Source organism: Oncorhynchus tshawytscha, linkage group LG05 (genome assembly GCF_018296145.1).
Source record: "Oncorhynchus tshawytscha isolate Ot180627B linkage group LG05, Otsh_v2.0, whole genome shotgun sequence".
Taxonomy (NCBI): domain Eukaryota; kingdom Metazoa; phylum Chordata; class Actinopteri; order Salmoniformes; family Salmonidae; genus Oncorhynchus; species Oncorhynchus tshawytscha.
Window position 1 is genome coordinate 65694750 of NC_056433.1, and position 26798 is coordinate 65721547.

Sequence of the window (26798 nt, forward strand, 5' to 3'; positions counted from 1 at the left end):
GCAGAGTACTGGAACGAAAGGCGGCCAAATGAGGTGTTGGCTTTAGGGATGATCAGTGAGATACACCTGCTGGAGCGCGTGCTACGGATGGGTGTTGCCATCGTGACCAGTGAACTGAGATAAGGCGGAGCTTTACCTAGCATGGACTTGTAGATGACCTGGAGCCAGTGGGTCTGGCGACGAATATGTAATGAGGGCCAGCCGACTAGAGCATACAGGTCGCAGTGGTGGGTGGTATAAGGTGCTTTAGTGACAAAACGGATGGCACTGTGATAGACTGCATCCAGTTTGCTGAGTAGAGTGTTGGAAGCCATTTTGTAGATGACATCGCCGAAGTCGAGGATCGGAAGGATAGTCAGTTTTACTAGGGTAAGCTTGGCGGCGTGAGTGAAGGAGGCTTTGTTGCGGAATAGAAAGCCGACTCTTGATTTGATTTTCGATTGGAGATGTTTGATATGAGTCTGGAAGGAGAGTTTGCAGTCTAGCCAGACACCTAGGTACTTATAGATGTCCACATATTCAAGGTCGGAACCATCCAGGGTGGTGATGCTAGTCGGGCATGCGGGTGCAGGCAGCGATCGGTTGAAAAGCATGCATTTGGTTTTACTAGCGTTTAAGAGCAGTTGGAGGCCACGGAAGGAGTGTTGTATGGCATTGAAGCTTGTTTGGAGGTTAGATAGCACAGTGTCCAATGACGGGCCGAAAGTATATAGAATGGTGTCGTCTGCGTAGAGGTGGATCAGGGAATCGCCCGCAGCAAGAGCAACATCATTGATATATACAGAGAAAAGAGTCGGCCCGAGAATTGAACCCTGTGGCACCCCCATAGAGACTGCCAGAGGACCGGACAGCATGCCCTCAGATTTGACACACTGAACTCTGTCTGCAAAGTAATTGGTGAACCAGGCAAGGCAGTCATCCGAAAAACCGAGGCTACTGAGTCTGCCGATAAGAATATGGTGTTTGACCTGTTCATAGCCCATCTGTATACAGCCCATCTATCTACCTCATCCCCATACTGTATTTATTTATTTTGCTCCTTTTGCACCGCAGTATCTCTACTTGCACATCCATCTTTTGCACATTTACCATTCCAGTGTTTAATTGCCATATTGTAATTACTTCACCACCATGGCCTATTTATTTCCTTAACTCCCTTATTTGACCTAATTTGCACTCTGTATATAGACTTTGTTTTCTTTTTTTCTACTGTATTATTGACCGTATGTTTTGTTCATTCCATGTGTAACTCTGTGTTGTTGTATGTGTCGAACTGCTATGCTTTATCTTGGCCAGGTCGCAGTTGCAAATGAGAACTTATTCTCAACTAGCTTACCTGGTTATAGTTAGGAATGGAAATTTCAAGGTTTTTGGTGGTCTTCCTAAACCAGGATTCAGACACGGCTAGGACATCCGGATCGGTGGAGTGTGCTAGGGCAGTGAATAAAACAAACTTAGGGAGGAGGCTTCTAATGTTAACATGCATGAAACCAAGGCTTTTACGGTTGCAGAAGTCAACAAATGAGAGAGCCTGGGAGATGGGAGTGGAGGTAAACACTGCAGGGCCTGGATTAACCTCTACATCGCCAGAGGAACAGAGGAGGAGTAGGATAAGGAGGGCATTATCCACAGTATGGCATTAAGTCTAGTCCTACAGTAGATAGCCTGATCCTTCTCAAACCCCATTCAAAAGGGTCAGTCTCTAGACTGTATGATGTGCTACAGGCCCACATAGAGGTATCCACAGACACTATTAAAAGGGCTTGGGAACAAGAAATTGGTTCAGAAATCTCAGATGAGGACTGGGTATGAGCTCTCTCAGGAATATAAACCATAGTTCAGTGAATGCCAGGCACAACCTTGTTCAGTTTAAGGTTATACACAGGTTACATTACTCAAAAGTAGAACTGCATAAAATATTCCACTGTGTGAGGGGACGTTGACCCACTTATTTTGGACATATCCTAAGTTACATGCTTACTGGGCTCTCATTTTTGATTACTTATCTAATGCCTTCAATAGAGTTCTAGCCCCAGACCCATTGATCGCTCTGTTTAGTACAATTGATGGGAATAACCAGGAGGGGAGGCTGTCTCTCTTTGTACTCTATTAGCCAAAAGGCTCATATTGCAATTTTGGAAACTGGAGTCTGTACCTACCTAAATGTGGTTACGGGATTTAGTAATACATATGGAAAAGATTCAATACCATACCTCAAATAGAAGTCCATTGTTTTACAAAATATGGCAGCCGATACTGGATAAATGGTCTAGTCAAGCTTCATAACTGGGTTGATGATCTGCTGCTACTCTGTGCTGTACTCCACTCAATTTTTTATTTTTGGCTTAACTGCACTGCTTGTAATGACTATATGCTGTCTTCTTATACATGTACCACCTAATAGGATTTCGTTTTATTTTGTGTATGTGTGATTTAAGTGTTGTTCGGGTTAGAGAGGGTTTGGCCGGCAGGGATAACCTTGTCTCATCGCGCACTAGCGACTCCTGTGGTGGGCCGGGGGCAGTGCACGCTGACACGGTAGCCAGGTGTACGGTGTTTCCTCCAACGCATTGGTGCGGTTGGCTTCCGGGTTGGTTGTGTTTCGGAGGACGCTTGTCTCTCGACCTTCGCCTCTCCCGAGTCCGTACGGGAGTTGCAGCAATGAGGCAAGACTGTCACTACTACCAATTGGATACCACGAAAAAAGGGGTGAAAAATACTAAAAAAATAAAAAATAATAATAAGACAACTCAATCGAAGTGTATCAGTAATTGGGAGTTTTTATTATCCGTCTTTGACATTGGTTGTGTGTGTAGGTTCAGAAAGAGCTGAGGCAGAGCCAGAGAGGATCAGAGCTGTGAACTGAGGTCCTGAGGTTAAAGAGTGAGAGGAAGCTGACACTGACCTACAAACCTTAGCGGATTTAGGTATGGGCACCCGTACAAACATTTTCAGAATGGTGACATTTGCACTATCGGTTTTCTATCGCTCATTTGCATGTCACGTCAATGATATCATGTCACCATGTGGGACTGAGGGTCAATTCACCTTGTCAGAGTGGGCGTCCTGATTCTAGTTTCTGAGCTAGGCAGGCCTGGGAAGGTCTCCCTCTCAGAAGTACGAGATGGCGGGGGTAGGTTGACCTCAGGTCTCCCCACTGGAAGCCCGAGGTAGGGGGAGCAGGGGAATCTATCAAATAGCGCACCTCTAACTTTATACAGTACTAATGCAATTAGTAAAATCAGTCACACTATGAAATGCTACCAAATAAACCACAATTCATTCATAATACTGTAAATATATAGTTTCACAATATACTGTTGTTGTTTTTCTGGTTTATGTGAAGTTGTTAAGAATAATATAAAACTAATCTGCACACCACCAAGGTGAATTGGTTTAGTCTTGACTTTTGCTCGACAGTGTTGGGGGATGGGTAATGTATTAGATGCTCGAGTGCCAAATCAACACAAATGGATAAGAAAAGTATTAAACCATCAGGTGCCCAGTTTAGGAAAAAGAGGAAAGAAGAAGAGGAGAAAAAGATAAAGATATGCAGCTACGTCATCTCTTTATGAGTATAATATTATGCATGTATTGAAATTGGCTAGTATAACACTTATGTTTGTTAGCCTATGTTGCTATACATATTGCCCATTTTTTAACCTTTATTGTACCAAGCAAGTCAGTTAAGAACATATTCTTATTTACCGGGGAACAGTGAAAATTTGATAAATTGTGCATAATGACATGCATATTTAATTGTGCAACAAATGTATTTAGGGTGTCAAACTCATATACCGTATTTCAATGCAAATTCAGGGGCACTTCCAAAATATTTTGGAGCACCCTCTGGCACTGGCCTTGTGCCTTGTTCAGGTGCAGAATGACAGATTTTTACATTGTCAGTTTAGGGATTTGATCCAGCAACCTCTTGGTTACTGGCCCAACATTCTAACCACTAGGCTACCTGCACATAGGGTGACAATTTTCCATTTTCTGTCCAACTAACTTACATAACATTGGATATAATTTCACACAGTTTCATCATGATAATGTGTGTAGCCTGCAGCAAAATGATTACAACCTAACTAGCACATTATTGATTCGGTTAACTTTCATTGAGGTGACATCAAATGTTTTCTGTGATTGTATTGACTAGGTCTTGAGCTCAGTAAGGGGAACTTCCAATGCTGTAGGCTAACTTAAAAGACATCGATATTATGCTGATATTTTGTATATTTTGTGATATATGGAGTCTTTTGGGGTGTCTTATGCCTAAAATTAGCCAAGGAGGTTGTATGGTTCATTTGGTTCCTATTCTGAAAGTTTGATAAATTTTGCATAATGACATGTATATTTAATTGTGCAGCAAATGTATTTAGGGTGTCAGACTCATATACTGTATTTCAATGCAAATTCAGGGGCACTTCTGAAATATTTTGGAGCAACCTCTGGCACTGGCCGTCTACCTCCTCAGCTACACAGGCCTCTTCAGAAATGATCTCGGAGCCTCAGGATGAGGAGCCATCCACCTCCTCAGCCACACAGGCCTCTTCAGAAATGATCTCGGAGCCTCAGGATGAGGAGCCATCCACCTCCTCAGCCACACAGGCCTCTTCAGAAATGATCTCGGAGCCTCAGGATGAGGAGCCATCCACCTCCTCAGCCACACAGGCCTCTTCAGAAATGATCTCGGAGCCTCAGGATGAGGAGCCATCCACCTCCTCAGCCACACAGGTGTCTTCACACATGTTGTCTGAGCCTGAGGATGAGGATGAACACCTGTTTGCTTCCACTTCTACCCAGTAGGATTCTTCAGGTGTGTTTGTGGGTACACGCACATGTGTTTGTGTGCATCCCTGCATAACATAAACAATAAATAATATCCCTTTTGCAAAGTTTGAAGTTTCCATATTGTAGGTAACAATGCTGATTTTATTATTATTGGGTATGTATGTAGGATGTTCCACCACTATAAATGCTGTGAATGATGTGTGTAAACTAATTCCAATGTGCTCTCCGTTAGAAATGCCTGTAGCAGCAACCCCACCAAATCCTGCTGCTGAGGATGAACCACTGTCTACAGACCGTGCTGCTGAGGATGAACCACAGTCTACAGACCCTGCTGCTGAGGATGAACCACAGTCTACAGACCCTGCTGCTAAGGAGGAACCACTGTCTACAGACCCTGCTGCTGAGGATGAACCACTGTCTACAGACCCTGCTGCTGAGGATGAACCACTGTCTACAGACCCTGCTGCTGAGGATGAACCAGTCTACAGATCCTGCTGCTGAGGATGAACCACTGTCTACAGATCCTGCTGCTGAGGATGAACCACTGTCTACAGATCCTGCTGCTGAGGATGAACCACTGTCTACAGATCCTGCTGCTGAGGATGAATCACTGTCTACAGATCCTGCTGCTGAGGATGAACCACTGTCTACAGATCCTGCTGCTGAGGATGAACCACTGTCTACATATCCTGCTGCTGAGGATGAACCACTGTCTATAGATCCTGCTGCTGAGGATGAACCACTGTCTACAGATCCTGCTGCTGAGGATGAACCACTGTCTACAGACCCTGCTGCTGAGGATGAACCACTGTCTACAGACCCTGCTGCTGAGGATGAACCACTGTCTACAGACCCTGCTGCTGAGGATGAACCACTGTCTACATATCCTGCTGCTGAGGATGAACCACTGTCTACAGACCCTGCTGCTGAGGATGAACCACTGTCTACAGACCCTGTCTACAGACCCTGCTGCTGAGGATGAACCACTGTCTACAGACCCTGCTGCTGAGGATGAACCACTGTCTACAGACCCTGCTGCTGAGGATGAACCACTGTCTACAGACCCTGCTGCTGAGGATGAACCACTGTCTACAGACCCTGCTGCTGAGGATGAACCACTGTCTACAGACCCTGCTGCTGAGGATGAACCACTGTCTACAGATCCTGCTGCTGAGGATGAACCACTGTCTACAGATCCTGCTGCTGAGGATGAACCACTGTCTACAGATCCTGCTGCTGAGGATGAACCACTGTCTACAGATCCTGCTGCTGAGGATGAACCACTGTCTACAGATCCTGCTGCTGAGGATGAACCACTGTCTACATACCCTGCTGCTGAGGATGAACCACTGTCTACAGATCCTGCTGCTGAGGATGAACCACTGTCTACAGATCCTGCTGCTGAGGATGAACCACTACAGTCTACAGACCCTGCTGCTGAAGATGAACCACTGTCTACAGACCCTGCTGCTGAGGATGAACCACTGTCTACAGACCCTGCTGCTGAGGATGAACCACTGTCTACAGACCCTGCTGCTGAGGATGAACCACTGTCTACAGACCCTGCTGCTGAGGATGAACCACTGTCTACAGACCCTGCTGCTGAGGATGAACCACTGTCTACAGACCCTGTCTAATGACCCTGCTGACTGGCCTTCAGTTCTGACTGACAGAATGACGTGGATCAGAAAACTGAGAGCCTGGCCCTGCTGCAGGATGAGCTGTCCAGGATGGTAGGGCACTAGGTACCACTGACAGACCTGTCTATGTCAGCCTGAGTACAGTTATAAGATCTGTCAAACGGGGACTAAACACTGTTCTGTCTTTCATTCTGCAGGAAAATACTCTGTTACAGACATGGAGAACTCTCTATAGTAAGTGTAACCTTTTTCAGTATGAGGGAGAATTATCCGTTTGTGCATTTGTGTGAGAGGCCTGTCGCCCGAATGTGTGTGCGTGGAGAGTGAATCAGTTATATTGTGTTGTACCTGAGCAGCTTTGAGAGGGAGACAGCCAGTCTACACAGACAACTTGACTCTGCCCAGGAGGAGCTGTCTGGAGTGGGGAGAGACAGGGAGATTGCCCAGGGAGAGAACAGGAGACTACAGGATGACCTAGCCACTATGACCAGAGAGAACCAGGTACAGACCAAAGTTTGATATCCAAGAGCTTTTATGAAGACAAATACTGTAGGAAAAGAGTCCAGTGGGGAGAGTTTGAGTTCTGTTTAATATGTTAAATCTTGTCTGTCCTTGCTCACCTCTAACCAACATCCTACTAAACTGAATTCACTTGCATTCACTTGCACTGGCTCCCGCACAAACATGAACTTGAAGTAGTGTTTTAGCCTGTAGCGGATCTCCTCTGGCTTCAGGGAGGACAGGAATAGCAGGTCACTCTTGTGGTCCATCTTGATGCTGACGTCCACGTTCTCCAGAGTCCCACTCAGGACCTTCAGAACCCTCTTCCAGTTGGAGCAGGCCACCTTGGGGACGTAGCAGCAGAGGAAGCGGTGCTCGTCGTTCACTAGGACGTGCTGCAGCAGGGTTTTCCTCTGCAGGGGGCTCAGGCACCTCACACTGTGAGGCATGTTCTTCTGACCACATATGGTCCGGATACGGATCTCCTGGAGAATCTGATTGGGGAGATGAAAATGTTTTGACATAACTATTATTATGTTACACAAAATGTTACACAAAATAATAATGCATGTATAATACAATATCACGTCAATATAATACCTACACAATGATATGCATTCCATCAAAGAGTGGACAACTAACAAAATGTAAACAATGTAGCAAATGCATCATGACATTTTCATGATATAGCCCAGGGATGAGCAACTTTGATGGGGTGGGAGCCACAACAAATCTGAACTCATGAGGGGCAACAGTGGCTCATGGGTCTGCGTACCCACACATGCAGTCAGCCGGTGTCATGTCTGCTCCTGCTCCTCCGGCGTATGAGGTGACCAGAGTACTAACCACCGGTCCTGAGATTCATCAGCACACCTGGCAGTCATCATTACGCGCACCTCATTATGATTCACACCTGGACTCCATTACCTTCATAATTTCCTCCCCTTTATATGTCAGTCTCCCATGTTCACTCACTAGTTGGTATTGTTCTTGTGTATTGGCGTACTGCCTTATGTTAGTGTCATGTTCTTGGTTTTATTAAAATGTTGCACCTACTTCTGACTCACCACCCCATCATCACACCCGGGAATAGCCCAATTCTACACATCTTGCCATGGGGCACAGAGAAAATGTTGCAGGTTTAAAGAAAGTTTGCTGCAATTCTAAACATTTTGCCATGGAGCGGAGAGAAATATTTGCAGTTTTGAATATGATATCTGAGTGAGACTAACAAAATCAATGGGGTGGGGTCATTTGACCATGATTACTACAAGTTTAGATAGCTGGTAAGACCAATCTAAAAATGTGTTTGCTGACTTTTTATTTAACTAGGCAACTCATCTAATTGAGTGACTGACATAACAGAAACTGCGGATGCACAACCAAATTTCGAAATTGCACCTGTATTCTACTATAGATACATGGCGAGGCGTGGCTTAACGTGACCATGCCCCGGCGTAGGGTACTCCTATTTCTCCATTGTAATTAGCCTAACTTTTGCTGGCATCCTAAGCAAACTGACACTTTTTTTTGTCGTTTCAATAAATGTTTTCAGCAGCCTCACGTGTTAACATACGTGGCTGTCACAACAACAAATGACTTGCATGATACTTGTTCTGCCACTAATTTGTTACCCGACCTGCTGACACTAACAGTAAAACTGCCGTATCATCCTACGTCACTGTTTGTTTACCCCTAGCTTTTTTTCCCAGTTAGCTAACTTCTCTCGCTAGCCAGTCAATCTCGATCTAATTCGCTAGTCTTTGATACGTTGCCTAACTACTTGCAGTCTTTGCAAATTGAACAGTCAAGGGCTATTTAGAAAAATGTATTATTGTTGGCTTGCCTATGTCCTTTCAACTTGCCGGGGACCAGCTGGGGAGAAAATCCTACCAAATAGTTAATTATCTACACCTACTTGGTGGAATCTCCAGATTTCCATAAATCTCCACATGCAGAAGAATAGTATAGCTGTTATTTGGATGGATATAGCTCACTAGTCCTTACTACAAGCTAACTAGCCAGCTTTATGCAATACACATTGCTAGTTAGATACAAACAAGTACTGGTGACTTACCGGTAATGAAGTGCATCGCGGAGTAATAGCCTGAAATCATGAGGTTCGTCTAACTTGGTACTTGGGCAGTTGATCAAACTTAATTTGGTCGTCTTTTTCGCCTACTATTTTTCAAACAAAACGGCACGCCACAGCTTTTTGTTATTTTAAAAGCAAGGTTAGCTAGTTAAGAAAGTCAGTGGTGAAACAGAAGAGTTGTCTGTTCTTTTGAGTTTTGATGTTGATTCTTTGCCCAGCAAAGTGATGTCATGATATATAATTTATCCTATACAAGCTTTTGTGCCGAATACAATACGCTGTTAGATGTCAAGTTTATGGACATGTGGCAACAGTGTGTAGGAGGGATGTTCCTAGGTGTGAGAAGTGTTCAGAATGGAATGAGACAAAGGAATGTGTAGCATTGGGGAAAGTAGTGGTATGTGTTAATTGTAGTGGTGCCCAATGGGCTGGGGATCAGAAATGTCCTGTGCAAGAGAGGAAGGTTGAGGTTTCCAGGGTTAGAGTAGTGCAGAAGTTGTCATATGTTGAGGCAGTGAAGAAAGATGGGTCAAGGGGGAGGGATCCTGAGAGGAGTGGTGTGAGTAGTAGATATGTACCAGTACAGAGGGATAGGCCAACAAGTGAGTAGGATTTATAGCAATGGTTATCAACTGTACTGCAGGGATGGAATGCAAGTCGCAGAAAATTGAAGTTGTGGTGACAGCTGCAGAGGTTTTTGAGTGTGCGAGTTACAGGGTGTGTTAAGTGGTGGTGTCCCATCCTTTCAGGTTGTTGAACTGAGGTAGGACTAAATATATTTCAATAGTGGTATAGGGTGGTATTATTTTTTATTTTTTTGTGAGTGTAGTGTTAGATGCTTGGTTTATTTTTTCAAGCAATGTGTAAGGGAGTTAGTAGTAGGTGGCGGTAAATGCAACATTTATTGTATGCCAACCGCCAGTAAACCTCATCGAAGAAGAAGTCTCTTCGGCTGATAATCGTGATGTACATTCCATGTGACAGTCTGTTCATGCTAACATTTTTATGTTTAGAATCCAAGTGTTTTTAGGTATGATGTAGTTTGTTGATTAAGGCGACATGGAAGTATGTTAAAAATTACCAACCAAGAATATCCTAAATGTTTATAGAATGATGAAAAATACAGCTGATTATGAGAAATTAGTAAAGTAGACAATTTACAATAGGAGTAACGGGAGTACCTCAAGTGGGCTACTGCTGGAAATCGTAATGGATTTAAAAGTCTTCCGTTTACCTGAGATTCTGCGTCCACAGATGGATCAGGATGACGAGCTTGTCTGAGGCAGTATGACCTTGCTGCTTCCCCGATGTGGAGGTGTCTCCATACTATTCAGCATTCCTTTCTCTATCATGAACAGAAGCCCCCCAGACGCCACGATGACAGTGAACGTCAGCACCGACAGCGGATCTGCGCAAAGAGCCAGAGTTCACTGTTCGTCTGAAGTTTATCACGTACCCGCTACTGGCCCCTCCAGAGCTTCTCATTCCGAAATCCTGCTTTGATGGCTCACTCGGGATATGTTATCAGAGTCGGTACAGCCACCTGGTTTAGTCACGCATCGCGCCGATAGAAACAAACATCTCTCTGGTAAGAAGAAGGGAGGGGGTGTATGCCTTATGATTAACGAGTTGTGGTGTGATCATAACAACATACAGGAACTCAAGTCCTTTTGTTCACCAGACCTAGAATTCCTTACAATCAAATGCCGACTGCATTATCTACCAAGATTATAATCACAGCCGTGTATATCCCCCCCAAAGCAGACACATCCACGGCCCTGAAATAACTTCATTGGACTCTTATGTAAACTGGAAACCACATATCCTGAGGGTGCATTTATTGTAGCTGGGGATTTTAACAAGGCAAATCTGAAAACAAGGTTCCCTAAATTTTATCAGCATATCGAATGTGCAACCCGGGCAGGCAAAATTCTGGATCATTGTTACTCTAACTTCCGCGATGCATACAAAGCCCTTTTCGGCAAATCTGACCATGACTATTTTATTGCTCCCAGCCTATAGACAGAAACTAAAACAGGAAACGCCCGTGCTCAGGTCTGTTCAACACTGGTCCGACCAATCTGATTCCACGCTTCAAGATTGCTTTGATCACGTGGAATGGGATATGTTCCGGATAGCATTGGACAACAACATTGATGTATACCCTGATTCGGTGAGCGAGTTTGTTAGCAAGTGCATCGGTGATGTTGTACCCACGGTGAATATTAAAACCTTCACCAGCCAGAAACCGTGGATTAATGGCAGCATTCGCGCAAAACTGAAAGCGTGAAACACTGCTTTTAATCAGGGCAAGGCGACCGGAAACATGACGAATACAAACGGTGTAGCTATTCCCTCCGCAAGGCAATCAAACAAGCTAAGCGTCAGCATAGAGACAAAGTAGAGTCGCAATTCAAAGGCTCAGACACGAGGTATGTGGCAGGGTCTACAGTCAATCACAGACAACAAAAAGAAAACCAGCCCTGTCGCGGACACCGATGTCTTGCTCCCAGACAAACTAAACAACTCCTTTGCTCACTTTGAGGACAATACAGTGCCACTGACACGGCCCGCCACCAAAACCTTCGGGTCGCCCCCAGTGGTGAGGGTACGAAACAACATCTCCTCCCCGCTGATCCTCAACACTGGGGCCCCACAAGGATGTGTTCTCAGCCCTCTCCTGTATTCCCTGTTCACCCATGACTGCGTGACCATGCACGCCTCCAAGTCAATCATCAAGTTTGCAGACGACACTACAGTAGTAGGCTTGATTACCAACAACAACGAGACGGCCTACAGGGAGAAGGTAAGGGCTCTCGGAGTGTGGTGTCACGAAAATAACCTCCCACTCAACGGCAACAAAACAAAGGAGATGATCGTGGACTTTAGGAAACAGTAGAGGGAGCACCCCCCTATCCACATCGACGGGACAGTAGTGGAGAAGGTGGGAAGTTTTAAGTTCCTCTGCGTACACATCACAGACAAACTGAAATGGTCCACCCACACAGACAGCGTGGTGAAGAAGGCAACAGCGCATCTTCAACCTCAGGAGGCTGAAGAATTTTGGCTTGTCACCAAAAACACTCACAAACTTTTACAGATGCACAATCGAGAGCTTCCTGTCAGGCTGTATCACCGCCTGGCTCCGCCCACAACTGTAAGGCTCTCCAGAGCGTAGTGAGGTCTGCACAACGCATCACCGGAGGCAAACTACCTGCCCTCCAGGACACCTACACCACCCGATGTCACAAGAAGGCCAAAAAGATCATCAAGGACAACAACCACCCGAGCCACTGCCTGTTCACCCCGCTATCATCCAGAAGGCAAGGTCAGTACAGGTGCATCAAAGCTGGGACCGAGAGACTGAAAAACAGCTTATATCTCAAGGCCATTAGACTGTTAAACAGTCGTCACTAACATTGAGTGGCTGCTGCCAACATACTGACTCAAATCTCTAGCCACATTAATATTTTAAAATTGGATGCAATAAATGTATCACTAGTCACTTTAAACAATGCCACTTTATAATGTTCACATACCCATATCATATGTATATACTGTACTCTATACCATCTATTGCATCTTGCCTATGACGTTTGGCCATTGCTCATCCATATATTTATATGTACATATTCTTATTCATTCCTTTACACTTGTGTGTGTATAAGGTAGTTGTTGTGAAATGGTTAGATTATTTTTTAAATCTTTATTTAACTAGGCAAGTCAGATAAGAACAAATTCTTATTTTCAATGACGGCCTACCGGGAACAGTGGGTTAACTGCCTGTTCAGGGGCAGAATGACAGATTTGTACCTTGTCAGCTCGGGGATTTAAACTTGCAACCTTTCGGTTACTAGTCCAACGCTCTAACCACTAGGCTACCCTGCCGCCCCAGTTAGATGTTAGATATTACTGCACGGTCAGAACTAGAAGCACAAGCATTTCGCTACACTCGCATTAACATCTGCTAACCATGTGTATGTGACCAATAATATTTGATTTTAGAGGAGGGCCCTAAAAATGGTCAAAGACTACAGTCACCCAAGTCATAGACTGTTCTCTCTGCTACCCCCAAGCCATAAGACTGCTAAATAGGTAGTCTGGGTAGCTATTGGTTAACTATTTAACTATCTGCATTGACCCCTTTTTTGCACTAACTCTTTTGACTCATCACATACACTGCTGTTACTGCTTATTATCTATCCTGTTGCCTAGTCACGTTATCCCTACCTATACAGTATGTACATGTCTACCTCAATTACCTCGTACCCCTGCAAATCGACTTAGTACTGGTACTCTGTGTATATAGCCAAGTTATTGTTACTCATTTTGTATTTATTCCTCATGTTATTCTTTAAAATTATTTATCTTTTTTTCCTCTGCATTGTTGGGAAGGGACGAAAGTAAACATTTCACTGTTAGTCTACTCCTGTTACCAAAGCAAGTGACGAAAACAATTTGATTTTATTTAGATTTGTTTACTAGTCACATGCACAGCATACGCAGGGTACAAAAAAAGAGAAATGAATGAGAAAATAATCATTTAAAAAATAATATACACATTTACAACTGTAGCAATGATAAATGTCCATTGGGGGGTGGGGGCAGGGGAAGTGTCTGTTGGGGGTGTAGAATGCCCATAGGGGGAGCAGCACGGGAGTGAAGTGTGAAGTCAATGAGACAATAATGCAAATTATAATAATAGACACATTTACAACTGTAACAATGTCCATTGGGGGTGTGGGCAGGGTAAATGTTTGTTGGGGGTAGGAAGTCACGGGGGCAGGAGGGAGAAAGGGGGAGCAGATAGCTGCCTAGTGGCTATTCAGCAGCTTGATGGCCTGGGGATAGAAGCTATTAGCCAGTCTGACAGTTTTTGCCATGATACGCCTGTACTTTCCAGGTCTGAGTGATGGAAGCAGGGAGAACAGGCCGTGGCTACCTACCACAGAGGGGGGCCCTCTGACCTTCTCATCCAATGGTTTTTGAGAAGAAGGCAAGGAGAGAGGACATGAGGAATCAAGGGAATGTATTGATATTCTCCCTGAGTCTGGGAGCTGACAGAGGAAGTGAAGGACTTGTGTATATATAAATGATTGATCCTATACCGACTCCTACTGGAAGACCAGCCTACCTACAGCTGCAAGCAGCTGTTTTCAGTTTCTGACTGCATTAGTTTATGAATGCCCTTCCAGTAGCATTTTTGCACATTGATTTGATAAAAGGTTGCCTACATTTTTTTCATGACTTTAAGCCTAGAACTATCAGGGTGGTGTTAAATCACTGAAATGGTCCCAAACTATTTAGGCCTTTATGCTTTAGGAATTATTAAAGCACCCACTCCCATTGCAAGTAAAAATAGTAATTAATCTGGTTCCTTTTGCCAGGGTTGGCTCAAGATGCACAGTATAAAGAAGTCAGTCATGTCAGTCTTGATCAGAGAACAATAACGATGTGAATACGTTATGCCTCATGAATTGAGAAAGCGCACATTCTTCACATATCATTTTTTTCATAATATTTTGAGATCCATTGCACAACGGCTGACGGAAGGGAAATTTTGATTAGTGCAATACTAATTATACAAGACAGAAATATGATAGCCACTGCACCGTAACAGACTGAGACAAACAAGCACCTCCACTCCGAATAAAATACTAGGCCTATCCATACATTAGGCCTATACAAGATCGATAGCCAAAGCTATTTGTGTGAATATATGCTATATACAGGCAACCATTTTCGACCAACAGATGAGCCGCATCGCAGCGGAGATCGGTTGTGGACGTTAGGTGATTTTTGTGCCAAGCACAGCCTCCGCCAGCCCCACCCTCCCGCCTCATGTGCTTGCAGGTTTCTGTTCGATTGTCTGTGCGCGTTGCCGTGCGTGCGCGTCGGTGCGAGCACCCGCAGCATCAGTAACACAAAGAGGGTCGAAGAGCTGTGGCTGGGAGATACAAGGCGCGGTGGGCAACTTCAAGACCGATTTGCGGGCAAACAAGATCACTTATAAGGTGGTGGGAGCTTGTCCTTTACTCTTGCATATTTTCTTAGTCATAAATGGTGTCTTTATTTTCAATAAGCTGCTGACCTTGTCACAGCCTTTCATTTTCATTGACCTGCTGACGATTGCTCCATCGTTCAGAGATGTGTGTGCACTGGAAAAGGACAGTGTCGTTTCATTTGATTATAAATGCGTAAATATATTTGGCATGGCTCGAATTGTGGAGATCATTGGCTATTTGGCATTTTCATTATATTATTTTATATTGCAATTGGAACACGTTCACCCTACAGCTTTCGTTTATGTTGGCTACTGTCTCAATTTACAGAAGGCATATTTGTGATAAAATATGAAATAAACAACAGATGCTTTGTTCTCCATATGCTTAAGACAGCCTTTTTATATCAATGTATAACCAGGATTGCAGCTCCTACGTTATATTATAAACCCTTATGTTTTATCCCTGCATCTCTTTGTAGGCTACCTGTGCTGTGCCATATCCTATTGTGTCATGGACTAGAGAGATGGCATTATGCTTTTCACGCAATATTGTTTCTACTCGTATCCCCAGATATCAGATGGAATGTCTAAAAACAGAAATTATTGTCTCAAACCTTGTAACACGGAAGGCGCATAAACACGGGTTTGTTGAGTTTCAGCCAATGGTTTTGGCCTCATTTTCTTCAATGCAGCATGTACCGTTATAAATTGCAATTTTTCCTTTGATCTTAATATAGAAAACATGAATAATTGAATTTAGCCAGAAATTGACATTCAGAGCTGTTATCTGCAGTAAATACACTGTATCTCGGTTGGGTGATGCGGAGTTGTGTTCCTATCAGTTATGGTTGGCTTATTTTGAGTAACTCATAAGCTTACACATTGCAGAGTAAGCAATATGATGATCCAGTAAGGCCCCACACCTTTATGTGTGATGTAGCCTGTAGAAAAACATAATTTTAAATGGCCAGCCATGTTTATGTCTCCAAGCCAGGGAGGGGAGCATTGTTGACATTAGGCCTCTGAGAGAGTTTCATATCTCATAGCACATATACTACCTTAGAAATGTCCTTGTTTTTTAAATAAAAGCACATTTTTTTTGTCCATTAAAATAACATACAATTTCTCAGAAATGCAGTGTAGACATTGTTAATGTTAATGTTGTAAATTACTATTGTAGCTGGAAACGGCTGTTTTTTTATGGAATGTCTACATACAGTTGACGTCAGAAGTTTACATACACTTAGGTTGGAGTCTTTAAAACATGTTTCTCAACCACTCCACAAAGTTCTTGTTAACAAACTATTGTTTTGGCAAGTCGGTTAGGACATCTACTTTGTGCATGACACAAGTCATTTTTCGAACAATTGTTTACAGACAGATTATTTCATACACTAAGTTGGCTGTGCCTTTAAACAGCTTGGAAAATTCCAGAAAATTATGTCATGGCTTTAGGAGCTTCTGATAGGCCAACTGACATCATTTGAGTTGGAGGTGTATCTGTGGATCAATTTTAAGGCCTACCTTCAAACTCACTGCCTCTTTGCTTGACATGGGAAAATCAAAAGAAATCAACCAAGACCTCAGAAACACAATTGTAGACCTCCACAAGTTTGGTTCATCCTTGGGAGCAGATGAATGGATGTACCACGTTCATCTGTACAAACAATAGTACGCAAGTATAAACACCATGGGACCACACAGCCGTCATACCGCTCAGGAACGAGACGTGTTTTGTCTCCTAGAGATGAATGTACTTTGGTGCGAAAAGTGCAAATCAATACCAGAACAACAGCAAAGCACCTTGTGAAGATGCTGGAGGAAACAGGTACAAAAGTATCTATATCCACAGTAAAACGAGTCCTATATCAACATAACCTGAAAAGCCACTCAGCAAGAAAGAAGCCACTGCTCCAAAACCGCCATAAAAAGCCAGACTACGGTTTGCAACTGCACATGGCGACAAAGATCGTACTTTTTGGAGAAATGTCCTCTGATCTGATGAAACAAAAATAGAACTCTTTGGCCATAATGACCATTGTTATGTTTGGAGGAAAAAAGGGGAGGCTTGCAAGCTGAAAAACATTATCCCAACCGTGAAGCACGGGGGTGGCAGCATCATGTTGTGGGAGTGCTTTGGTGCAGGAGGGACTGGTGCACTTCACAAAATAGATGGCATCATGAGGATGGAAAATTATGTGGATATATTGAAGCAACATCTCAAGACATTCATCAGGAAGTTAAAGCTTGGTCGCAAATGGGTCTTCCAAATGGATAATGATCCCAAAAGCATACTTCCAAAGTTGTGCCAAAATAGCTTAAGGACAACAAAGTCAAGGTATTGGAGTAGCCATCACAAAGCCCTGACCTCTAACCTATAGAAAATTTGTGGGCAGAACTGAAAAAGCGTGTGTAAGCAAGGAGGCCTACAAACCTGACCCAGTTACACCAGCTCTGTCAGGAGGAATGGGCCGAAATTCACCCAACTTATTGTGGGAAGGTTGTGGAAGGCTACCCGACACGTTTGACCCAAGTTAAACAATTTAAAGGCAATGCTACCAAATACTAATTGAGTGTATGTAAACTTCTGACCCACTGGGAATGTGATGAAAGATATTAAAGCCGAAATAAATAATTCTCTACTATTATTCTGACATTTCACATTCCCAGTGGAATGTGAAAATAAATTTCACTTAAAATAAAGTGGTGATCCTAACTGACCTAAAACAGGGAATTTTTACTAGGATTAAATGTCAGGAATTGTGAAAAACTGAGTTTAAATGTATTTGACTAAGGTGTATGTAAACTTCCGACTTCAACTTTAGGTTTACAGAGGTCCATTATCAGAAACCATCACTCCTATGTTCAAATGGCACGTTGTGTTAGCTAATCCAAGTTTATCATTTTAAAAGGCTAATTGATCATTAGAAAACCCTTTTGCAATCATGTTAGCACAGCTGAAAACCGCTGTGCTGATTGAAGAAGCAATAAACCTGGCCTTCTTTATACTAGTTGAGTATCTGGAGCATCAGCACTTATGGGTTCGATTACAGGCTCAAAATAGCCAGAAACAAATAACTTTCTTCTGAGACTTGTTTGTCTATTCTTGCTCTGAGAAATGAATGCTGGCCTTCTAGGCAGAGTTCCTCTGTCCAGTGTCTGTGTTCTTTTGCCCATCTTAATCTTTTCTTTTTATTGGCCAGTCGGAGATATGTCTTTTTCTTTGCAACTCTGCCTAGAAGGCCAGCATCCCGGAGTTGCCTCTTCACTGTTGATGTTGAGACTGGTGTTTTGCGGGTATTATTTAATGAAGCTGCCAGTTGAGGACTTGTGAGGCGTCTGTTTCTCAAACTAGACACTCTAATGTACTTGTCCTCTTGCTCAGTTGTGCAACGGGGCTTCCCACTCTTTCTATTCTGGTTAGGGCCAGTTTGCGCTGTTCTGTGAAGGGAGTAGTACACACGGTTGTAAAATATCTTCAGTTTCTTAGCAATTTCTTGCATGGAATAGCCATCATTTCTCAGAACAAGAATAGACTGACGAGTTTCAGAAGAAAGTCATTTGTTTCTGGCAATTTTGAGCCTGTAATCGAACCCACAAATGCTGACGCTCCAGATACTCAACTAGTCTAAAGGCCAGATTTAGTGCTTCTTTAATCAGAACAACAGTTTTCAGCTGTGCTAACATAATTGCAAAAGGGTTTTCTAATGGTCAATTAGCCTTTTAAAATTATAAACTTGGATTAGCTAACACAATGTGCCATTGGAACACAGGAGTGATGGTTGCTGATAATGGGTCTCTGCACGCCTATGTAGATATTCCAATAAAAATCAGCCGTTTCCAACTACAATAGTCATTTACAACATTAACATTGTTTACTCTATATTTTTGATCAATTAAATGTTATTTTAATGGACAAAAAATGTGATTTTCTTTCAAAAACCAAGACATTTCTAAGTGACCCCAAACTTTTGAATGGTAGTGTACATCGAACCCTAAATGACCTTAGAGTGCCTAGGTCCATGTCTTATTTAAGACCAAAGTGCTTTGGCAAGAATAATTATATCCCTGCTTGGATGGATGGTTGGGTAGGTAGTTGATAAATTGTATTTTTATTTATTATGGATCTCCAGCAGCTCCTCTTCCTGGGGTCCAGCAAAATTATGGCAGTTTATACAATTTTAAAACATTATAATACATTTACAGATTTCACAACAGACTATGTGCCGTCAGGCCCTACTCCACCACTACCACATATCTACAGTGCTAAATTCATGTGTATGTATAGTGCGTGTGTGTGTGTGTGTGTGTATGCATATGCATGTGTCTGTGCTAATGTTTGTGTTGCTTCACAGTCCCCCCTGTTCCATAAGGTGTTTTTTTAATCTGTTTTTAAATCCAATTTTACTGCTTGCGTCAGTTACTTAATGTGGAATAGAGTTCCATGTAGTCATGGCTCTATGTAGTACTGTGTGCCTCCCATAGTCTGTTCTGGGGACTGTGAAGAGACCTCTTGTGGCATGTCTTGTGGGGTATGCATGGGTGTCCGAGCTGTGTGCCAGTAGTTTAGACAGACAACTCGGTGCATTCAACATGTCAATACCTCTCATTAATAAAAGTAGTGATGAAGTCAATCTCTCCTCCACTTTGAGCCAGGAGAGATTGACATGCATATTATCAATATTAGCTCTTTGTGTACATCCATACAATTTTCCTAAGTCCTTTTTTGTGGCACCTGACCACACGACTGAACAGTAGTCAAGATGCGACAAAACTAGGGCCTGTACGACCTGCCTTGTTGATAGTGTTGTTAAGGCAGAGCATCACTTTATTATAGACAGACTTCTCCCCATCTTAACTACTACTGCATCAATATGTTTTGACCATGACAGTTAACAATCTAGAGTTACTCCAAGCAGTTTAGTCATCTCATCTTGCTCAATTTCCACATTATTTATTACAAGATTTAGTTGAAGTTTAGGATTTAGTGAGTGTTCTGTTCCAAATACAATGCGTTTAGTTTTAGAAATATTTAGGGCTAACTTATTCCTTGCCACCCACTCTGAAACTAACTGCAGCTCTTTGTTGAGTGTTGCAGTCATTTCAGTCTGAAGTCTAACAAGACAGCGCCACAATCATTTTATCATCAATTTCTCTCAGCCAATCATCAGTAATTTGTGTAAGTTTGTGCTTGTTGAGTGTCCTTTCCTATAAGCATGCTGAAAATCGGTTTTCAATTTGTTTACTGTAAAATAGCATTGTATCTGGTCAAACACATTTTTTCCCAGAAGTTTACTAAGGGTTGGTAACAGGCTGATTGGTCGGCTAGTTGAGCCAGTAAAGGGCGCTTTACTATTATTGAGTAGCGGAATGACTTTAGCTTCCCTTCAGGCCTGAGAGCACACGCTCCCTAGTAGGCTTAAATTGAAAATGTGGCAAATAGGTTTGGCAATATCGTCTGCTATAATCCTCAGTCATTTTCCATCTAGATTGTCATTGTTGATAGACAACAACAATTTTTTCACCTCTTCCACACTGACTTTACAGAATTCAAAAGTACAATTCTTGTCTTTCATAATTTGGTCCGATATACTTGGATGTGTAGTGTCAGCGTTTGTTGCTGGCATGTCATTGTTGCTGGCATGTCATGAGGTTTGCTTATCTTGCCAATGAAAAAGTAATTAAAGTAGTTTGCAATATCAGTGGGCTTTGTGATGAATGAGCCATCTGATTCAATAAATGAAGGAGCCGAGTTGACCCCAAAGCTTTTTACTATAATTCTTTGTATAATTTATCTTTGATTCATAGTGTAGTTTATTTTTATTTATTTTAGTCACATGATTTCTTAATTTGCAGTACGTTTGCCAATCAGTTGCGCTGCCAGACTTATTTGCCATTCCTTTTGCCTCATCCCTCTCAACCATACAATTTTTAAATTCCTCATCAATCCAAGGGGATTTAACAGTTTTTACAGTCATTTTCTTAATGGGTGGGTGCTTATTAGTAACTGGAATAAGTAGTTTCATAAATGCGTCAAGTGCAGCGTCTGGTTGCTCCTCATTACACACCAAAGACCAACAAATATTCTTTACATCATCAACATATGAATCACTACAAAACTTCTTGTATGACCTCTTATACACTATATTAGGCTCAGTCTTTGGAACTTTGTTTTTTTTGGTGATCACTACATCCTATGGATTTGGATACTGCTTTAAAGCAAATATCAAGGAAAACCAAAGTTCCAGTAACTACCGTGCGAAGGTGTAAGGTCCTCTGCCTTTGACCAAAGTGCTTGTTGTTTCTCAGATTGTACAGTCAAGTCGTCTCTTGCTAGACAGAAACATAATTTGTCAAAGACATACAGTATTGCTATGTTGTTTGTTTATACATTTGGGTCTGTAACCCTTGGCATCTGTGGTGAGGCAGGCTACATGTAGCAAATAGTGTTATTGATATACTGTACGAAAATACAAATGGAACTTAGCTCGGTATATTTAAAATAGCATATTGAGGGTAGTACTGTACTGGCTCCCTCTTCCATAAGTGGATCTGAGCCCTTCCTATGAAGTATGATCCATGAGCCTCTTGCAATGGCATCTGATCCAATCACACTATTCAAACACGACAAAATCCCTGTAGTACCACAGACTTAAATCCATCAGGACATTCCTGAATTGGACCAGCTTATCATAATGCATCATCGGACAGGCCAATCATACTGGAGGAATTCCAATAATTACACATTTGCGTTCAAATTAAAAGCCACACTTATGATCCCTGAATGAATTAATGGCTTACGATATAAGAAAAAAAGGCTGCAACTGTATGACTGAGAATCATCGCTGCAGGCTGTTGATCTTGGCCTGTAAACCTCCCAGCTCATGTAATGTTGAATGATTTAGACTTATTCTCCTCTCATTCCCCTTCTGTGTTTTGTGGGAGTTTCTATGAATTAAGCCAGTCAGAGAGCAGTGAGTCTATGATGTGTTATACTTTTGTTATGTCAGCCAGCCTCCAGGCTGGTAAAGCCCCATCATTACTACTGTACTGTATATCCCTATGAGGCTGTAGTGTGATACTACTGCCAATTCCCTCCTGTAACACGACACCGCTCCAACCCCATTATGATGCTGGAGGAGACCGTTACAAGTGTGAAATGATTATGGATGACTTGTAGCTAAATAAGATTATTTGTTATCTGTTGAGGTTACTGTAAATGATCTCAGATTACAATAAAACATATAACTCGATGGAACTCGTATAGCTTTACCCTATAATGGAATTTGGTGTTAAGTCCAATTAAGCATTGTCAGTCTATGATCATCCTGTGACATCTCTTTAGAGCTAATGAGTTCTAACCCGCTCAGAATTGTATAATCCTATGAAATATCATGTTACTGTTAGAACCCTTTGACAACATAATGATTCCACCAGCATATTCTCAGTGAAGGAGTCCACAAAGGCTCTGAATTCCTCAAGACTGCAAGGCAGGTCTCTTGACATTAGAGAAGTTCTATGGGAGACTGCAATAACATTATGAAGCATGCTGACTATAATGGGTACAGATGCAGTTACACACACATTTACAGTTAATTCACAATGATTGGCTGTGTGTGCATGCGTCAGCCAGTTGAAATGATGAATGCCACATTGTTCTCACCCTGCACTGGCTGATCTGGCTAAGAAACAAAGTATCACTTTGTGCCTCTTCAGCAGACACAGCAGAACACACGGCATCTAGCCTATCACAGGCCAAAAGACCACCCCTCCCTCTCCTCAGAGACACTTTCTCCTGCCCACTCACACATTTACAGTGCCTTCAGAAAGTATTCATACCCCTTGACTTATTCCACATTTTGTGTTACAACCTGAATTCAATCATTTTTTTCTCTCTCACATGTCTACACATAATGACAAAGTGAAAACATGTTTTTAGAAATGTTAGCAAATTTATTGAAAATGAATATCTCATTTACGTAACTATTCAAACCCCTGAGTCAATACTTTGTAGATACAGCTTTGGATCCGATTACAGCTTTGAGTCGTCTTAGGTATGACTGTATCAGATTTGCACATCTGGATTTGGGGATTTTCTCCCATTCTTCCTTGCAGATATTCTCAAGCAGCTGTTAAGTTAGATGGGACGCTGCAGTGAGCAGCAATCTTCAAATCTTTCCACAGATTTGTAATGGGATTCAAGTCTGGGCTTTGGCTGTGCCACTCAAGGACTTTCACATTCTTGTTCTGAAGTCATTCCAGCATTGCTTTGGCTGTATGCTCTGGGGTCATTTTTACTGTTGGAATGTAAATCTTCACCCCCAGTCTAAGTTTTTTTGAACTCTGAAGCTGGTTTTCATCAATGATTTGCCTGTATTTGGCCCCATTCATTGTTCCCTCTATCCTTACCTGTCTCCCAGTCCCTGTCGCTGAAAAGCATACCAATAGCATGGTGTGTATGTGTGGAACAGCCACACATACACACCACTCACATAGAGATATCTTTGCACACAGATACAACAGCAGCAAGGTAAGACTGCATTCTTATGCACAGAAACTGACATTATTGCTCTTTAAACATCATTCAAGATCATCTAACATGAATTAACATTAATGTATGCACAGTACACAATGATAGAAGCACTGTTAGTTTGCTCTTGACTCTAATCAACAAATAGCAGGAACGTATAATGCTCTCAACACAAAAACATTAAATCATATTTGAACAAAACTGAATTTTACATTTCTTCCTGGTAAATAGATAATGTAATACTGTATACTGTATCCTCCAAGTTCATAGGATGAAAATAATTTACCAGGTAAATTGACAGAGAACACATTCTCATTTACAGCAATGACCTGGGGAATAGTTACAGGGGATGAATGAGCCAATTAGAAGCTGGGGATGATTAGGTGGCCATGATGGTATGACGCCAGCTGGGGAATTTAGCCAGAACACCGGGGTTAACTCTCCTACTCTTACTATAAGCGCCACGGGATCTTTAGTGACCACAGAGAATCAGAACACCCGTTTAATGTCCCATCCGATAGACAGCACCCGACACAGGGCAACATCCCCAATCACTGCCCTGGGGCATTGGGATATTTTTTAGACCAGAGCAAAGAGTGCCTACTACTGGTCCTCCAACACCATGTTCTGCATCATCTGGTGTCCCATCCAGGGACCAACTGGCCTTAACTTCAGAGGCAAGCCAGCAGTAGAATGCAGGGTGGTATGCTGCAGTAGGTAACATGAAAACCGGTTTGCACATGAAGTGTCAGCCTCACATCACTGTGCCATTGTGAGATGTCCAGTGAGAGAAAAAAAGCATATTTGTTTGTTTTCGTTGTCATTGCATGGCACATGATGGAAGCCTATTACCTCACTAGTGGTCAGTAGGGTAACGATAACCCTGCTGGTCATGTGACTGCTGCGTTGTGTGTCTCACGCTCTGTCCCACAATCCAACCATCTCTCTTCTGCTACTCTTCACATCTAGACTTCAACTTCATGTTATTTTTTCATCCCTTCTATCTTTCTTTCTCTAGCCTATCCTTTTATCTTTTTCATTCCAACTGTTATATTAAAGCTGATGTTGTCGCTCTCGGTTTTATAGATCATATATACTTGCATATGGTAAGACTTGCTCAATATTAAGCTGATCCACCCCTTAAAATTAAAAAATTAAAATACTTGCAGTACGGTGACAGACCGCATCATTTGGCCATCATACTTCTGTGTATGTACACTACCGTTCAAACGTTTGGGGTCACTTAGAAATGTCCTTGTTTTTGAAAGAAAAGCACATTTTTTTTGTCCATTTAAAATAACATAAATCGATCAGAAATACAGTGTAGACATTGTTAATGTTGTAAATGACTATTGCAGTTGGAAACGGCTGGCTTTTAACGGAATATCTACATAGGTGTACATAGGCCCATTATCAGAAACCATCACTCCTATGTTCCAATGGCACGTTGTGTTAGCTAATCGAAGTTTATAATTTTAAAAGGCTAATTGATCATTAGAAAACCCTTTTACAATTATGTTAGCACATCTGAAAACTGTTGTTCTGATTAAAGAAGCAATAAAGCTGGTCTTCTTTAGACTAGTTGAGTATCTGGAGCATCAGCATTTGTGGGTTCGATTACAGGCTCAAAATGGCCAGAAACAAAGAACTTTCTTCTGAAACTCGTCTGGACAAGCCTCTTGATCTCTTTGGTGTCTCCTTCATTACTGATTTGCCAAGAGGATTTTGCCATGGTAACCGGAGGTTGCTAAACTTCAGATATTTTTCATCAGTGTATGGAGAGAAGAGAGAGGGCAGCAAAGAGAGGGATAAATGTTACACTAACAACCCTGTTGTCATGTTTGTGAAGCATTGCAGATATTATTAGCACTTTAGTCAATAACAACTGATATTCTGTAACCAAGAAGAGGCCCTTACCTGAATCTATGGATTCTATGTCCCTCTTGTTCCCCGCTCCCACCATGCTACAGTACATGTAGTACTACTGACTCAGACTTCTTCCTCATCCATACCTTCAATTACTTTAGTTGCCTTGATGTCATACCTTATCTCCATCCTATATCCCTAACTCTCGATAGAGTTCCTTAAGCAACCCTAATAACTTTAATAACAACCCCAAGGCTGCTGTTTACCTTTCTGTTTATATTTCCCTTTGTTTCTCCCAAAGCCCCAGAGAGAGGAGGCAACAGCAGCAGCGCCGCTGGCCTGGTCTGGGTAAAAGAGACACACATTGTGCAGAAGGGCAGATCGATGTTCCCTAAGATTTTACTGCAGTGGTGCGCAGCCCTGTCGAGTTGTGTCGTTGAAATAGGTAAAGGGTTGCACTGCTGCATCGCATCCATGCGCTTTGACAATGACAACAAGCTGTTTACGCTGAAAAGCTATACGGCACTTTAGCCGACCCATTGCGCTATCATGGCACTGAGTTATGCTATTGAGCTATGGCTGTTAGCTGTCCCACTATGCTTATGGCTATAACCAGTGCTATGAAGCCATGGTGTAGGGCTGTGTCACAGAGGAGGGATGTGGAGCTGTTGGGTGGCTACACAGCAGTGTGATGCTATACCACTGCCACTCTGTGTTGCAGCTGTACCCTTGTCAAAGGCATCTCTCTCTCTCTCTCTCTGCTTTTGCAGAGCACATAGCCGCTCCTCCTGCTTCTCTCATCCTATCTGCAGCTCTGCTCTCAAGTCTGTCTACTGCGTGCCAACGCACGCACACACGCACACAGACACCCACACGCATGTACACACACACATACACGCACGCACACACACACAGACACACACATACAGACAAACGCACGCACACACACAGACACACACGCACACACACACAGACACACACACGGTCTCATTGCCACGCAGACACCTGCTCAACATACACTCTCATTTGGTCAGTTCAGCTAAAGCTATTATACTCACACACCGCATATATACGTCCATATCCACACACATACTGTACACAAACATATTGTACACACATACTGTACACGCTTTCACACTATTCACATACATATACAGTACACTAACACACGTCATTACAATCAATAACACAATCTCTCTCTCACACATCAATACACACAGTATACTCCAACACATTCCCTCTCTTACATCTCCACATACATCTCCTTGTTCTGTGCTAACTAGAGTCAGTCAGTAGAAAGAGCCATTCTGAGTGAGGCATTTCTGAGAGGCTCTGTCACCCTCAGGAAGGAGAAGCATTGAGCAGAGG

The 26798-nt window shown here is 42.6% G+C and overlaps 2 protein-coding genes across 2 annotated transcripts in view; one reads left to right on the plus strand and one right to left on the minus strand.

Moving 5' to 3' along the window:
• Window positions 1-6948: 6948 nt before the first annotated feature.
• LOC112251823 (carbohydrate sulfotransferase 14) overlaps window positions 6949-26798 on the minus strand; it is a 34233-nt gene continuing 14383 nt past the window's right edge. The window contains 4 exon segments of the mRNA XM_042322716.1: window positions 6949-7429; window positions 10265-10291; window positions 10293-10431; window positions 10433-10527. Coding sequence (XP_042178650.1) covers window positions 7022-7429; window positions 10265-10291; window positions 10293-10431; window positions 10433-10527 — 669 coding nt within the window. The 3' untranslated portion in view covers window positions 6949-7021.
• The window catches only part of LOC112251143 (capping protein inhibiting regulator of actin dynamics-like), a 37415-nt gene continuing 24750 nt past the window's right edge, over window positions 14134-26798 (plus strand). Inside the window, exon 1 of the mRNA XM_042322259.1 lies at window positions 14134-15044. The gene's annotated coding sequence lies outside the window, so the exon portion shown is untranslated. The remainder of the gene's footprint in view (window positions 15045-26798) is intronic.